This window comes from Misgurnus anguillicaudatus, chromosome 13, assembly GCF_027580225.2.
Source record: "Misgurnus anguillicaudatus chromosome 13, ASM2758022v2, whole genome shotgun sequence".
Classification (NCBI taxonomy): Eukaryota; Metazoa; Chordata; class Actinopteri; order Cypriniformes; family Cobitidae; genus Misgurnus; species Misgurnus anguillicaudatus.
This window is the reverse complement of record NC_073349.2, coordinates 22,697,057-22,715,306: the sequence shown is the minus strand read 5'-3', so window position 1 is coordinate 22,715,306 and position 18,250 is coordinate 22,697,057. Positions and strand designations below refer to the sequence as shown.

The window sequence follows — 18,250 nt, the reverse complement described above, 5'->3', positions numbered from 1 at the left end:
CCAGTACATGTCCCATTATATTTATATAATTTAATATAATTTAATTAAACTTCTGTAATGGTCACTGTTATTTTTTTTCCCAAAAGGTACACCATATTAAACTGTTTTATACGTATACTATTTATACTGTATAAGAAATAGCTTATATTAAAACCATGTTCATTTATTGTTATGTCATTTTACAACCACTAGAGGGCATAATAAATCTGCGAATCTAAGGGTAACGACAGAAAAGGTAAAGTCTGACAGACATAGTTTATATTCAGTTTTTGACTAAAAATAAAATACGATGCCTTCTTATATATATTTCTTCCTATATATTCTGCTCTCACAGTCTATTGTGAATTAACAGTAGGAACTAAAGCTCAAATAAAAGAAACATGGAATTGTGGAATCAAAATGATTATTAATAATAATAACAACAACATTCATAATAAATCACAGGATAAAACATTTTAATAAAATATTTTACCAAAAGACTTTTATCTGTTTTTGTGGTTACAGGTGGATAAAGAACACAGTCTAAAGCATCATTAAGTGAGATATATGCTAAATGACAGTTTACAGAAATTACTCTCTTTAAGGTGCTTGGCCCCCAGCAACTCTTTGCATCTATTAAAACAGATCATGTTACCCCGAGACAGCTAACAGGCTACATTTATAAGGCATCTAATAATATATTTAAACATTAAGATTTTTACACAATGTATTATACATAGAAAAGCTACATATATCATGACACTGATTTAAATAGTTTTTATAAGATAAGAAATGTTGCCTAATTATCTTTAATCTAACAGTTTGTGATTTTTAGGTATAAGTTATTAAAAAGAAAATTTATAAAAACAATGGACTGAACTAATAATCTAAAAAAAATGTCTTCTCTCTTTAATACAATAACAGCACCCATAATTCTATACAAACTCTATTTTATATCAAAATGTCATTAATTTGGAGGAAATTGTACTTTATTCTGTTAAATGGATTTAAACATGAAAAAATATGTTTAACAGAGCTGAAAGTGTTAATAGTAGCTGGACCCACAATTAATTAATGTCAGAACACACAATGACTCCGCCCCTTTTTAAGCAAGAGGATCCCCTTTTCCACCAGCTGGCACGTTTTCTTGTGGCCTGGGTTTGTTCTGACCTCGAGCATGCCGGGGGTTTTTATGCGAGTGTCGGGTGAAGCAGGAGGTAAGAGAGCGTGAAGTACAATCACAAGCTCCGTCCTAAAGACACAGGGAAGAAATAAGAGATATGATCAGCACTGGTGCATTTGCTTATGGGACAATCTGGCAATGTGCAAAATACTTCAGCAATAAAACTCATTTCAGAAATGTTCAAGATTAATTACAGTACTCTTATAGCCTATCCAAAACATTTAACATACTTTCCTGCCTTAAGATGTTTCTTACTAGGTTTGCTACTAACCTCCAGGCCCTTGTTCTTGCTGTCCGATCCCTTGTTGCTTTTGCTCTGGCTGCATGTTAAATCTTCTTTTTGTCCCTGTTTCATAAATCTGCGGTTAATGATTTTGGTGATGCTGTCGTTTCTGACCAGTGGCACCGCTGGTATACGAGAGGGGGGCTGTTCGGATTTCTTCGTACCCACCAGACCGACGTGATCCCTGCGTGCAGCAGGTGCTTTATCCTCCTCAGGGTTTGTCTTCTCTCCCCGACCACACACGTTGCGCAGAAACTCCTGGACTAGACCGTATTTGGGAATCCCTGCATTTGTCCGGCCTCCGGGTTTATTGCCGAGCGGTGCTGATGCAGAGCTCGGTCTGCAGGTTGCCGAACGAGACCAGGCCGAACCTGGGCAACCACGTTGAGGCACGTTCCACAGACCATTTTCCTTAGTTCTGTATTCCAGCCTGGATGAGGAACTCAGAGAGGAGGATGAGGACAAAGAGGAAGTGGAGAAAGAGGACGAGGAAGATTTAGAGGATAAAGGAGAGGAAGCAGAGTGTCTGCGAGGGATTTTTGGAGAGTTGGTGTGTGACTGAAACCGCTCAATCGGACCAGATACCCTTTCCAAAGAATTTGAGACTTGTTGGGTTCTCGCAGATACAAAAGAGGTCACCCGGGGTGACCAGTGCTTTGTAGCGCAAAGGCTTCTAGGGCCATCTGTCTGTAGCCCCACATTGCTCACCTCTGGCTGGCGCTGTGTTTGAGTTCCTGTACTGACAACACTCACCACACTGCTCCCAGAATCCCTGGCTCTTTTCCATTCCAGCGAACTTGACTGGGAGGTTTGCAGCACACTGGCGGTGATTTCCTTCATGTCGTCACTCAGGTTGGCTGAGACGTCTAACTTATTGAAAGCCAAGCGAGAATGGGAGCCAATACTACAGTTCTGAAGCGCAGAAGAGGATGGGGAGCTGATGATATTGATTGAATCTCTCTCCACCAAACTCTGGCAGTCAAATGGCAAGCTTCCCAGCAAGGTTTCATATGCAGTGACCCAGTCTCGGTTTACAAGGCCACAGGAAACAGCGCTGAAATGCGGTTCCTGGCTGTTCTCACACTTTTCCTCTCTTGCGGCCATTGCAGATCTCATATGGATCCTCTTTGTTGATGGAGGGCTGTAATATATACGAATGCTGGTCCTCTCTGGAGCAGTGTGGCTTCTCTGAATAGAATCCTGAGTTAGATTCAGACCAGGAAAACTGGGTGGCATGATAGGGCAGTCCCAAGTCTTACAGGGGTCTTGCCGGTCCAGAAGTGCAGCCTCTTGACTGAGATACTTCCAGTTCTTTTTGGATTTTTGTGTGGGAGTTTTGAGGAACTTCCTGTTGGGGAAGAAACTCTTTATTACTCTATAAAGTCACTTCATTTAACAAATTTAAATTAACTGAGAACACAAACATATTGTCAAATAGTACAGATTACATGCAAACAAAATAGTCATGCTGACCTCTGCATGTTTCCATCAACTTCCATCTTTGTGCGTTCAGCGGACTGAAAGTAAGACCAAAAGTGTATTGAATACTTGTAATTTTTTTAAACAAATAAAATATACTGGCTTTTACTTATCATACACAATCAACACAAAAGACAATATAAAATCAAATAAAAACACACACTGCAAGACTCTGCTTGGTCAGTCATAAAAGATTAGAAAGAAATAAGCTTGACTGCAAAAAATATGTCAAATATAATAATAAAGCATATTTAGCCTGCTGTCCAAGGACACTTAAAGGGACACTTCACTTTTTTTGAAAATATGCTTATTTTCCAGCTTCCCTAGAGGTAATCAATTGAGTTTTATTGTTTTGGAATCCATTCAGCCGATCTTTTAGCATAGCTTAGCATAATCCATTGAATCTGATTAGACCAATAGCATCATGCTAAAAAATGACCAAAGAGTTTCGATATTTTTCCTATTTAAAACTTGACTTTTATAGTTCCATCGTGTACTAAGACTGACGGAAAATTAAAAGTTGAGATTTTTGATATTACGCAGCCCCCGAAAATAGTCCCCTTGGTAACTTTCAATAGCTGGGGACTATTTTTGGGCACTGCGTAATATCATTGAGAGTATATTTTGAATGAGAGTATAGTTCCTAGCCATATCAGCCTAAAAAAAAGCAAATTTAAATTTTTCTTAGTACACAATGTAACTACAATGTAACTATCGAAACTCTTTGGTTAGTTTTGAACACGATACTAATGGTCTAATCAGATGCTAAGCTATGCTAAAAGTGGTACCACCAGACCCGGAGATCGGTTGAATGGATTCCAAAATGGTAAAACTCAATTGTTTAACTGTAGGGGAGTGTGGAGTGGAGTGTCCCTTTAAAGGTGCAGTGTGTACATTTTAGCGCCATCCAGTGGTGAGGTTGCAAGTTGCAACCAACAGCTCAGTCCACTGCTCACCCCTCGTTTTGAAACGCATAGAGAAGCTATGGTAGCCGCCACTGGAAAAACATGTAATTGACGGAGACAACTTAGTAAAAAAAGTTTGTCCGTTAAGGGCTTCTGTAGAAACATGGCGGCACAAAATGGCAACTTCCACGTAAGGGGACCCTTTGTGGATGTAGATAAAAACGTCTCATTCTAAGGTAATAAAACATAACAATAATAAAAAGGTCTTTATACACCCCTGATAGTTACGTATATTATTTTGCATTTCTGTCTAGAGATCCTTTTAAAAATTACACACTGCACCTTTAACTGGGGGATAGGTACCAGCCGAGAGATATTGGGGTGAGGGAGAGATGTTGCTAAAATGTTACGCGACCGAGGTGAGGGACACTATACATAGACCCTCTTCATGCTTAAATTACATGACCATGAACTTCACTGAATAACTTCATTATTATCATAGACTGTCTGCCATTTAAGATAGGTAATCATTCCCATATTAGAGCATTTAAAGTTACACACTAATCGAATGAAAGAGAGTCTTCCTAATTTAAATATGTGTGTTAGGAAGGCAGTCTGGGATTACTGGAAAAACAGCAAGACTAGCAAGAAAACTCTTGGATCAAGAACAAAATACTGTATAATCCATCTGCTGTCCATTCAGGCTTACCTTAATGCCATGAAAAAGCTGTCACTGTCTACATGCCACATTTATTTTTAGCAAAGTTAATAAGCAGGACTTGACAACTTGATGTCAACCAATATAAAAATAAATATAACAGGTTATTTAAAACAATTTAAGATACACATGTTCCTCTAAATAACGATTTCTCGTACCCCTTTGTCTCTCTCTTAAATTATAAAATTATTATAAAAGTTATTATTCTGTGGTAATGTATTTAAATTCACTGTAATTCAATTTTGTAAAATCATTTTATATTTTGTTTATATGCAATAAAAACAAATTCTTTCAGATTCTTAAATCTCTCTCTTCCTCTACCCTGCCAATGTTACCACCCATTTACTGTAAAAGAAAGTAAATTCCTTATGTGAACTTCATCTGGGCTCTGATAAGTCTGTGTTTTTCCCTCTCTGTGGTCAATGTGGTTTGGCTAAACCCTTTTCAGAGTCCTGATTAAAGCTTATGGCTCTGCTCAGCCTGCTCTCCCACAGTACCAAAAGGGGATTAGCCTAAATTCTACTGCCATTTGCTGTTTTACCACCCTTTCACACAGGCTCACGAGACTCTCTTTAAAACAAGGCCATTTGGATAGTATTTTATATAGTAATGTATGTGTTTTAAGCTAAATAACCAGCAGAATATTTGAAAATCTCGATAAGTTAAAAGAGATATGTTGAAATCTTTCTAGGGGAACAGCTTTATAGGTCACATAAACAAGAGAGAAAGGGTTTAGCCTATAGCCCAATAAACGAAACAGATTTAAAAGTTATAATCTCATAGAAAAGTAGGAATCTAGTGATGCACATTTAAAGTGTTAAGGGGGTTGCACACCGGCCGCGCAGCAATGCGTCGCAATGAGTCGCGTCTAGGACAACTCAGAGGTATCGTAAACCGGAAGTGCACATCAGATAGCGTCTACTTCAAAATGCAAAATATACGTTTGCAGCCGATGTTAATCGTTAATAATTTGGGACAAATATGATGATATTTAATGTTAAACTATGTGAGTGGCGCTGTGTGGCACGACAGGGATTTGAGCAACTTCCAGATTCAAAGCTGGGCGGCGCTGACAGGCACCACCTGGTGGCGCCAGTGTGCAAATACTCATAAAAAACAATGTGTTCGATTTTTTTAGAATGGCGCGGCACTGCGCGGCCGGTGTGCGATCCCCTTTAGTGACTGCCATCCATATTTAACATATTACTATATTAAATTTTCCAATAAAAGCTATAAGAAAATTAAAAGCAATATACTTCTACTACATAAAAAATTTATTTTGCATTTTTATTAATTTACAATTTTAACTTTCTAGTTGAAACTAGTGAGGAGTTGCTTTAAATTATAAAAAAAGTTGAAATAACTTAAGCGTAATTTATACCAACTCCTCATAAGTCAAGAACGTTAAAAAGAATTGTAATTTCAAGTTGACTAAACTTAAATATTTAAGTGCAACAAGGATTTTTTTTGAAATGTCAATGAAATGCTTGCAAAGTATTATTTCTGTCTAGTATTTGGTGGTCTTACCTGCATTTTCCTATTTTGTTTGATCATCTTTGAACCTTCACATTCCAGTCGCATGTGGTTCAGGTGCTGCATGAGTTCCTGCCGCTCTGAACTCCAGTTTCTCTCGTAGACCTCTAGCCGTTTCGTCAGATCCAGGACTGCAGCGTAAGACTCGGCTAACAGGTGCTGAAGCTTCTCGATGTGGTCCTTCTGCAAAGCCACATTCGGGTCTAATGGACCCACTGCTTCCTCCTTTCCAGCTGACCCTTCAAGCTATGATACGAGGTGCGTTCAAATTGAGAACAAATTCAATAACATTGTAAACTCTAAAGGAAAGTAATGTGGATTTTTTGGTTCTCACCCTGCTTATGAGGCTCTTCAGTTCTGCATGTTCGACGGCCCAGGCTGCTTTGGCGTTTGCAAACTTACGGACCACGTGTTGGGCCGCCTTGTGCTCTTCCAAAAGTTCATCAAACAGATCCTGCAGCACTGCTCGTAGGTCTGACAGCATATCACTGCTCACCTGAGAATGACATATACACCTGTATATCACCTGCAATGATATTACGCAGCGCTCGAAAATAGTCCCCTTGGTAACTTTCAAGAGCAGGGGACTATTTCAGGGACTGCATAATATCATTGCACCTCCTGCAGCCATGTTACGGCAGCAAAGTCCTTGATTATTATGCTGGAATGCAAGTATAGTTCCTTGCCATATCAGCCTAAAAAAACGCAACTTTTAATTTTCCTTCTGTCTTAGTACACGATGTAACTACAAAAAAGTCAAGTTTTAAATAGGAAACTCTTTAATTATTTTGAGAGCTATGCTAATGGTCTAATCAGATTCAATGGATTATGCTAAGCTATGCTAAAAGTGGTACCGCCAGACCCGGAGATCAGCTGAATGGATTCCAAAACGGTAAAAATCAAAGTTTAACTCTAGGGGAGCTGGAAAATGAGTATTTTTCAAAAAAAGTACAATGTCCCTTTAATATAATTGATATGCTAGTCTTAAGTGTATTCCCCTAGAATGATGTAATTAAACTTTTCTATATTGTATGTTGTTGGTTTGGTTTCCGTCTCTGTTTGGTTTCCGTATCTGCTTTTTCATACCTGGCTGTTGCACTTTTCTTGAGGTTTGTTTTTGCCTTCCTTTGACTCTGTGTCCATCAGAAGACAAAGATCATTCGGACAATACATCTGAAAAATATACATATATATTCCATAACAACTCCATAACATAACACTGTGTTTAGTCACTATAATAAACACAAATCCTCACTGTCTATCAATTAAAAGTCATGACCCAAAATGAAAAATGTACCTCAAACACATTCTTTCCATCTCCTGCAGGTTTCTCTCCCCGTTTCCACTGTTGGATGAACCATTTGAGTTGTAGCGTGAGCAGAACTATGCTATCCTGGTCACAGCCATCGCTGTTGGGAATTCTGGGATAAACATGTTCTCCATCCCCGAGATGTTCGTACCCTGCTTGATCCTTTGTGTTGTTCTTTTCGGCTGCGCAATTTAATGCAGTCTTTTCTAGATCAGCCTCAAGGCCTTCTGATGTGGAGTTTAACAGCGTCTCAAACTTCTCCACAAGAGCATGCAGTTGGGCTTGTAACACCTCCAGTCCATTGGTTAGGGGACTCAGCATGGGATCTAGAAGCCATTGATGAGTCTCGCATTTTGGATCTACCTCTGTTTTGCTCAGATAGGGTGTACACGCAGCTGAGAGACCATTTTTAGCTGGAGATGTCAGGAACTGGATGGTTGATCTGACAAGCAGTGCTTGATCATGGATGGCAAGAAGACCTTTTAGATCCTTCACGCCTAGTGTGCAGTCAGACTTGCATTGAGATTGTGCTTCGACTGTGGTCTCATCAGACATCTCCTGTTCTCCACCAACAGGTCCCTCTCTGAGCATGTGACTCGTGAACGAGTTCTCCATTCGCTCCTCCTCTAAATTTGTCTGGATATCACCATGTATAGCTGCATTATCTTCTTTTTCTTCACCCTCTAGACCTTTCACCATCTCCTCCTGCTCATCAGTACAGACAGCCAATGCTAATCCTTCACCCGTCACCTTCATCAACTCTTCTTCTTCCAGGCCCGTACCTCCTTTCTCACGCAGTTCACTCATTTCTGCCCGCAGCCCACGATTCTCCACCTCAAGCTCCACGATCCGACGACTCAGCAGGGTGGCTTCCTCCTCCACCAGACGCAAGTGAACTTTGACCTCTGCTTCTCGAGTATGAGTTGAATTGACGGTGCCCGCTGCAGCCTTGCTTTCATCGACATCACCATAAAGCACACGGTACTTGGCGAGCTGTTCACGCATCACTTCGCTCTCCATGGCCATCTTGGTTAGCTTCTTGCACATCAGAGCGGACTCTTCTTTGGCAAAGTGAAGCTGGCATTTCAAATCAGCACTGTCATCCTGTAATGGTCAGAAAAATAGTTGGCATTAGAAATACATCATAAACTCATAAAGCATCATCAGGATGACCTCCATAACTTACCTGTAGAGAGAGTTTTTTATCAGTCCTGCTGGATATTGATCTCAAACTTCTTCTTTTCAGCGAATTCTGTTAGTGCACAATATATTTAGATAATGTACTGCAGCTCCTATAAACACAACTATTTAAACACATTCAGATGAAGTGCATGTGTGCAAAATACTAAACCAAGTGGAAAACATCTCAAGGTCATTATAATGTTTCAACAACCAGAAACTGTACTGGAAAGAAATACATTTATTCTTCTTTTTTAAAGGGCACACATTATGCAAAATCTACTTTTACAAGGTGTTTGGAAATAAATGTGTGTTGGCAATGTGTGAAAACGACAACCCTACAGTGAAAACAATCCACCCTCTATTATTTTATTAATTCCTATTAGACTCATTAGACATTCTGTGTTGATTCTCTTGTTAATGTGACATCACACAAACAAAGTCCCGCCCATGGCGACTGACTGACTGGTTTATTTGACCCAAAAGCTTATTAAATGTGTTTGTTAGCAAGTTTTGGCAGTATGCGGCTAAAGATACTATAAAGATACTATAAGATACTATTGTCTCAGACTGTATTCACAGGAATCAGATCTGTGAATATCACTGTTTGTTGGTAAGGGAGTGAGCAGTTGTAGCTCATTTGCATTTAAAGGGACACTCCACTTTTTTTTCTCTCATTTTCCAGCTCCCCTAGAGTTAAACATTTGATTTTTACCGTTTTTGAATCCATTCAGCTGATCTACGAGTCTGGCGGTACCACTTTTAGCATAGCTTAGCATAATCCATTAAATCTGATAAGACCATTAGCATCGCGCAAAAAATAAGAAAAGGGTTTCAATATTTTTTCTATTTAAAACTTGACTCTTCTGTAGTTACATCGTGCACTAAGACTGACGAAAAATTAAAAGTTGCGATTTTTTGGACAGATATAGCTAGGAACTATACTCTCATTCTGGCGTAATAATCCATAGATATATACACTAGATGTCGCCTTGGGGTTCTAAGCATGCGTCAAAACCGCCGCCATCTTGGAACAGGGGTCTTGTCATAGGAAGTAGTTAGGTAAAGCTGCTATCTCCACCTGTACTTCGAATTCATGGACGATGCCGGACTTTTGTGCTGCAGGGATGTGAGGGCTACTAGAACTATGCATTATAGTTAGAAAAAGTTAATTTTCATAAAATCAAAACTTTATTTTTTTTCTGGACTCAATGCTAAATACATGTCTGACTGTTGAAACGAACCAAAAGAAAAAACCAAGAAAATCGCGTTCATGACGATTTATGGTGATTTTATTTCTGTTACACCATTCATCACCAATCTAGTCAGAATTTGAACCTCCCATTCTGAACAGTTGTGGGCGGGGCTAAGTTCGGCTGGCACCCAGGCTAGCAAAGACACACATTTCTGTTTAACTTAAAGGGATAGTTTACCCCAAAATTAAAAATCTGTAGTCATTTACTCACCTTAAACTTGTTTTAAAGTTTTTTCTTTGTTTTGTTGAACACAAAGGACACAAATGTTTGGTTTTAAAGCACCATTGACTTCCATAGTATGTTTTTCCTACTATGGCATTCAAAGATGCTCCTACTTCCAGTTTGATTACAAATATCTTCCTATGTGTTCAACATAACAAAGAAATGTATACAAATTTGCAAAAACTTAAGGATGAGTAGAGCCCACTTCTGCATAGCCAATAAAACAATTGCAATTATGACTGAAAAGATGTCCTCCTATGGTCATACTGTAAGTGTTTATATGCATTGCATTTATCACATTTGTTATTTTCCATTCTACCACGGTCCAGTAAATACTTCACTGCAAGGACATCATTCACCTAGCAAACACACTCAATCATGGTCATATACTACTGAGATGGCACGAACTCGAATTTCACTGCATTAAACATCCACACTGCTCTGAGTATTTGAAGAATGCTGAATAGAGTCCGTCTATCTGTCTGCAGGGCTCATGTGGGCACAAACCCCCTACATGTGCAGAGAAGCAGCATATAGGCTACTGTATAATATAATATCTCACTTAAATGTTCTAAAAATAACCACAGCGACTAATATACAGTATGCACTATGACCGTATGAAGCCGTAACACCAAGAGAAATTACTTTTTAAAAGCAGGTCTGCTATACTCGTACACACAGTAAGCTGCTTCAGACTAAATCAGAAATTTACTGGGTGCTTACACAAAATATCTGATTTGCTCAAGATTGCTAAATGGTTTTTTTACTCTTAAAGGAATAGATCACCTGAAAATGAAAATTCTGTCATTATACTCACTGTAATGTTTTTCAAAACCATATGAATTTATTTATTTTGCTGAACACAAAAGAAGATATGAAGAGTTTGGTTCCAAAACGCGATAAGCGCCTTTTTTTTAAATAGTTCCCACCAAAATTAGTATTTTATCTGGTCAGTATTAAAAAGTTAAATCTTTATTTTAAGAAAAATCCGATTTCTGCCGTGTTATTCTGTCATCTTTTCTCCCAAAACGTGATAAATGGCAGTCCTCCTTTATGCAAAATCACAGCGCACCATTCCACGCATTGTAAACAACAATGGCGGCGCTTTGAATACACACGGAATCCTAGTTTTCCCTCATCTACTTTGTACTTCGTGATCAACAAACAAACAAAAACAAAATAGTATTTTGATGGCATTGATAAAACTGTGGTGGTTTTCTGTGGCGGGAAAGAAACGTAAGCCATCAAAATCGAATAAATTTACGTGAGAGGAACTCGGGCAAAGGAAAAATGTCGGCTGTTGCTTGCTCACACACGACAGCATCAAGCTTCTGTCATGCTAACACATTGACCCCAGAGGATCTTATGACAACTTTCCATTATTTTACTCGAAGCTAAAACTTAAATCTAGTAGGACCAAAACATTTTACAGCTGATCGCTGTCAATAAAGTTCAGTGACGATGTTCCAAGAATGACAGCAGCAATGACCGTGTTATTAATATGACAAAGTAAGTGTTTTGATTAATGCCATTAAGTTCAAAGTTTTTTTTTAATGAGTGTTACCATTAGTTAACTAAATGAATATAACATGACAAAGATGAATGCACATTTATATATTGATTTAGATTTATAGCATTTTGTGAAAAAAATAATCAGTTTTTATAATTAATCTTTGAAAATCAAATTATGGATTTGATTTTTTTAAGTTTTTATAACCTAAAGATGCTATGTGAAAGTTTGTAACAGAAAATAGTGGTTTTCATCTTTTGATCACTTTCTTGGTATAAAAAACATGTTTTTACCGAAATTTGTCTAAATAGATTTATTGCGTTTTGGATCCAAACTCTTCATATTTTGATAAATAATGGTAAACACACAGTTGAAAAACAAATACTATGATCAATGGATACCGTCAACTGTATGCTTCCCCTTATTTTTCAGAATGTCTTTTGTGTTCAACAATATAAAGAAACTCCTGTAGGTCTAGAACAACACAAGGGTAAGTAAATGATGACAGATAGATCAATTTTGGGTAAACTATCCCTTTAATGTACCAGTAACAAATGTTGCATGTAGATCCTCATGTTTCAGGTAGTCACGCTCACATGAGGTCTTCATAATCTGCTGTAGCTGATTTGCTCTGCTGGTGAGGATCAAGAACGGCCTGCAGCTGTCTAAGCCGAGCTGCCGTGATCCAACCTTTAAGCATCGAATCCAGGATTAAACCCCATGCGTGCCGTTATTAAAGACCTGAAGGCCTTCGGTGCCCATTAAGGCTGAATTTTTCTTGGTATGCTCTTTTATTATTTTGAAAAAGAAAGAGTAAATAAATAGAGATCATATGAAACATGCATTAATGTTCATCAACATCGAACAGTAATTTTAACATGATGATGTAATCATATGACCCTCTTTGAAGCATGTGATAACCGGCTTGCTGCCAAGACTTGGATCTCCTCTTCAGACGTATTTATAGGTGGTTACTTTCGCGCTCTCTCTTCGCTCTTGTCTTTCAATTGCCCCGCTTTATTTCTTTGTTCTTGCCCTCCCTCACTATACCCATAAGTGAAGAATGACAGCTGTGGGTTGAATGTTGACCCTCAGATCGTACTACACCCCACCCGAGCAGTCAGCTGTCGGTCACACCCGCTACAGTTGGGCTAAAGGTCAAATTGTCATCCAAACTGCAAGAATTCTAAGAGTCAAGGCAACAAAACTACAAGCATAGATGTAAAGTGATATACAGTAAGCACAAGTGTGAAATCTATCTATCTATAAAAATATAGAGAAACGAATCAGTGATGAGGTGGTGGATACTTTGGCGTTCTGTATGAGTTCGAGATTGGTGATCGTACCTCTCTTGATCTGTCCATCTCGGTTTGCAGGACCTGCTTTGCCACTTCCAGACTCTGGAGCCTTTCACGCAATTCCTCATTTTCCCATTCCAGTTGAGATTTTTTCTTTTGAATCGCTTCAAGTTCACCATGCAGGCGAAGGGATACGCTTTTTGCCACCTGGGAAAATATTTGCATGAAAACGTCTAAATATATCGTAATCATGTGTTCTTTATGCAACTAATATGGGAGCTTCCCATGTCTCAGTCTTACATTTTAATTCATCCCCTTAGGGATTTTAAACAAGATACTCTATCTATAGAAATAATGATAGGAATTTTATCTGAACTTTTTTGGGAACATTGCAAAGGGTGCATTTGGTTACCATGTTTCTACTGTTGCTAAGTGCCGTGGTTTGTGACAGTGATGATGTAAGGTGGTTTAGAATTTACAAGGTGGGTTCATACAGTCGCCCCTTCTTTTCTTATCACTATTGATCCCTTGAGCAAAGCGGTAATGAACTGAGGGGTTGTTTATTTATAGGGCACACATTGAGTCGATGTCATTATGTCCTGATAATCAGTGCATGACTATATCCCATATTTCCCATATGAGTGTTTGATCAATGTTTTTCAGTTACTGATGGGGATAGGAGGACACATTAAGAAAATTCCCAGTTTGCAGATCAATCACTGAAAAAATGGAGGGAGCGCTGGTGAGAAAGTAGAGCAGTGATGGGCACCCAACACTGCCCCATTTTTTGAAAGGAGGGTATCTATTTCTCCCACATGCCTTTAAAATAGACTGACCATAGACATACAACACACACAAGCAGCTGTGCTCCAACACTTCCTCTCTTTGATACTGGTAGCTACAGTCATTGACTTATACATGCATGTGCATGTGTTTGTATGTGTATACAATATAAACATGCAAACACACACATTTTCTTTAAAACTAGATTATGTGCTATAGGGTGTAAAAAACCCTACAGGGTGATTCTCGCGAAATGAAACTTGTGAGGTGTCATGAAACAGTTTGGAAAAAAGTAAGAGTATCAAAATAAGAAACACACAGTTACAAACATCTCTTCAGGTACTATTTTGCACATGATTTCAAATTACATCATACAAACAAATTTTGTTGCTTTTTCCACATTTAAGGAGAAAATTTTCATTACCGCAACGTGTCCATGACTGGATTTGGGTTCTTTAAAATGGATTTATTTCTAATTAAAAAAACTAAAAAATAAAAAGCTTCAGTGCATGTTATACTATAAACATTTACAGTAAAGAAACATGAGGTATTTGGTGATCATTGGTAAATGTAGAGCCAATAATAAGGAATATAAATGTGTCCAAGACCCATTTTCTCATCCTCCGCAACAATTTTCAATCATTGTTTAAGGAACTAACATTTTTAAAAAATTAGTTGGAAGGGACATAATTGACTATGACACTCAATCCAGGTAAGCAATTCTTATTTTTTCTCTCCAGATAAAAGTAGAAATTTTGTTTGTCATAGTACCTAGACAACTTTTTAGTTTTCATTACTGAAACATGAGTTTGTAAATGCATATATTTAATGTAATATCATGTTGCAATAATTATAATTTTTTATAATGATAATCTAAAAAATTTAAATAATTCTATAGGAAATATGTTTTAAATCCTCTAAAAATAATGATTATAGTAAGTTCAGACCTTAATCTTATATGTGCAAAACAAATTTGGCTTCAAGGGCTTTTAGAAAAAAATCTGATCCTGGACACCTTCTAAATCTGGATTTCATGAGAATCAACCAACAAAATCTGACTCAAAATCTAAATTTAAATTGAATTAATCTCTTGATTTACTCTGTATATGTAATTCATGTTAGTTTAAATGTTCTGCTGACTACTAAAAGTATTAACTAACTTAATGAATGAATGTTAATAATAATATTAATATTGGAATTAGTATTAGTATAAGTATAAGTATAAGTATAAGTATAAGTAGTAGTAGTAGTAGCAGTTAATATTTTATTAGACAAAATATAAGCATTGTCCATTGAACATTGTACATGTTTATACACTGGCAAAACTACATTTTTACATTAGACAAAAAGCAGGCTAAAAATCTGTGACACATGTTTGCAAGACGTAAACAAGGGGGGACAAACATGATTTTTTATAGCATGAGAGTAGATTTAAAAGAAAACAGGCATTTTATAGGGGTTGCCCTGCTGTGTAGGTTTTTATTTGTAACGTTCCTCCAGCAAGCTCATTCTCTGATTGGCTGAGGGGTTTAAACCAAAAAATGCTCATGCCTGCCACAAATCAAGCTACAGAAATTGGCTGCCAAACAGAGAACGGAGGCCTGTACGCATGCTGAATCATAAAAACAGAGTGCATTGACTCACATAGTGACTAACTATACAACATTTTATTGACGCTAAGTATTAAGCAATTTCGATAAACATCCTGTACCCAAGAATGCCATGGACTGCTTCCAACACCCTAACAGTGAGTTCTCTGCACTGTAGCTGTTATACAGCTTAATTGGACAAAAATCATGAGTAAAACATCTATTTCATACTCCTAGCAAACTCAAATGGTATGATTTTTTTTGGGTAATATTTATAAGCAGAGCTTAGCTTATTAATGCATTAAAAACGAACAGACAAAGAAGAAAAACACTTTCTCACCCTAATATCATGTTCTAGTGTCCTGATAAGCTCCCCATCCACATGGCCCGTCTTGGCTACACGAAGGCTGCGCCTCTCAGATTTTCTGAGCCGGTATTGCAGAATGCGGCAAGCCTTGTTGGCTTGCTCAAGCTGTTGCCGAAGCTCTTGTAGCTGGTACACGTCCTCCTCCATGTATATGTCTCTCATCTCCAGCATCTCTGATCGGAGCTCCTCCATCTCATCCTAAACAGAATTAATAGAAATGGTTAAGATTTTTGCTGTCTAACCAGATATGGCAGTATTTTAGCCTCCACACTTACTCTAGTATCTACGAATATACTGTACTTTAAAATGAAAAGAAACATTCATGTTTGTAAGGCTTTACTAATCATGTATCACTAATAAAACCAAGTCCAAGTTTGAGCTGACCGGAATGATTCAACCAAAAATGTAATTCTCTTATAATTTACTCATGTATACGGTATGAACACAAAGTTTTTGTTAATTCAAAAATATGCCATTTTATGTGCACATATACAGCAGGTCACACAATGTTAAAGCGCCTGCATGATAAAACCAATTGCACGTGGCAAGACATACACACAGACATGCTTATCACCTTCAAAGATAATCTTACGTCATCCGTGTTGACTTTGTCACTTATCGAGCACCTAGCACCTAATTACACTAAAGTTTGTATTGTTTGCTTTGTGAACCCATCTTTAAGTTGCGTGTCAGGGCCAATGAGAGATGACACAAAGCCAATTACCAAAAGAGTTAATCCTTAAGCCGAAGCATCATGTGGAATTTAATTCTATTTAGTCTACGTGACTTTTAAAAATAACATTTTAATAATGGGCGTAACAGTGGGGTATAATTTTCTGATTTCTATTAAGTAATTTTTTCCTTGATGTATTTTCTACTATTTCATTTGCAAGCCTACTTTAGTATCAGGCTACTAGTGAACTGTAGGCTAGCAAATTGTGTATTTTAGTAATTACTGCATTTAGTTAATGTATACTACAGCATTCTGTAGTAGTGAATTAATAAATTAGTAAATACTGTTTATAAATAACTGTATACATTATGTACTATAGTAAGCTTCAAAACCCTTCAGTACAGTTTGCTACACAGTAAGTACCAGTTTTGAAACACTTTTTTTATTTATATTTTTTCCCACATTACATAACACTATAAAAAATGTAACTACATAGAACAAGGGAACCATTTTTAATGCTAAACAGAACCTATTGTACATGTGTGTAGAACCATATTGTGATATGTTAAACAATTCTTTAGAGTGCAATACTAATATTATACAAACTATGACATAACACAAACTAACTGTGGGAAGAGGCTTCTTGAGGTTTCACCTTATGAATTTTAAAGAATATAGTTCACATTTAATAAACTTATTGTTTTTTTGGGGGGGGGGGCATCTGAACTCTTCATATAAATTTAATTGAATTTATGGAAAAAAATTGGTTAGCCTTATTAATTGGATTTGTTTAACATGATTAGTATTATAGCCCACAGGCACATTGCACGATTTTAACTTTAATCATTAGTAAAATTAACACACAAATACATTGACCAATACCAGTCAGTCACCTTCAAATATTCATTTTCTGATCGCAGATCGTCAATCTCTCTCATCAGATCCTCGTGCACCCCATCAGCAAAATCTCCTGTCAGATCCGAAAATGCCACAGATGCGCTTAAGTTCAAGCGGCTGTCCAAAGAAGCGTATGACCTCTGGTCTCCAGGAGAGATGCTCCCCTCTCCAAAGCCAAGCCCAGGGGACAAGGTGGCATTAACCACATCGTCTGATATTTGCTCAGCTGAATCATCCATCCTCCCGTCGTCGGTCCCTCTATAACTGACCTCTGGCTCACCACACTGGGCATCAGTGGAGCGCTTGTGGTCCTCCGATGAGTCGGAGATCTCAGAGCTGCTGTCGGTGAAAGATAGTTTCCCGGAGTCCTTACTCGCCTCAGATGTGATGCTCGCATCCGATAGTTTTCTTCGCCCGGACGATTTACTGCGATTCCTCCGGCGGGTTGACTGATGGGTTTTCTCTGAGCATTTTATCGACTCCGGTTTCATATCCTTGTTGGCACCATTTGTTGCGCGGCGGATGTTTGTGCTGGACGATCCACGCTTAGATTTTGCATAATGAATCTCTTTAGTTTTGCTCTGTGTAGGTGTTGAGTTGTTTTTTAGAGGTTGTTTCGAGGTCATCTGTTGCACATCATGCCGGTGGATTTGTCCAGACTGCTGGTGGCTGCTCCCGTCTCCATAGTCTTTATCCTGCCCGTCCTGTCCGTGATAGGATGACCGTGCATTAGATCCAGGATTGGATTCAACTTTTGTTTTTGTCATTCTTGGATCTCAAAGACGATCGACCGCTTAATGAGCATTAACCTTTCATTGTTTATAGGTGTTTTTAAAGAAAAGACTATTAACTTTTAAGACTATTAGGCTCTTAGTTTTTGTAAGATGAGGTAAAGTTGAGGTAATCGTTAGCCGAGTGAATATCGACCGTGTGGCCATGTGCTTTAAAAACTTAAAATCTCCGCCCCCAAAACGGGAGCTCTCTCTCTCTCTCTCTCTGACCGTTTCTCATCTCAATCCGAAGGCTGCAGCATGTGGAGGTCGCATATGCTGCATATACGTCACCAAGCCTGGTCTGTTTAAGTTAC

The 18,250-nt window shown here is 38.0% G+C and overlaps 1 protein-coding gene across 1 annotated transcript; it reads right to left on the bottom strand.

Moving 5' to 3' along the window:
- Positions 1-431: 431 nt before the first annotated feature.
- On the bottom strand, positions 432-18,121 carry LOC129430450 (microtubule cross-linking factor 2). Its single transcript, XM_055187646.2, has 11 exons — positions 17,160-18,121; positions 15,567-15,791; positions 12,903-13,061; positions 8,576-8,641; positions 7,378-8,493; positions 7,167-7,253; positions 6,415-6,576; positions 6,075-6,326; positions 2,919-2,962; positions 1,434-2,793; positions 432-1,231 (listed from the first exon to the last, which is right to left on the bottom strand). Exons 1-11 carry the CDS (start codon positions 17,928-17,930, stop codon positions 1,085-1,087), a joined length of 4,389 nt encoding a protein of 1,462 aa, XP_055043621.2. The 5' UTR covers positions 17,931-18,121; the 3' UTR covers positions 432-1,084.
- Positions 18,122-18,250: the final 129 nt, after the last annotated feature.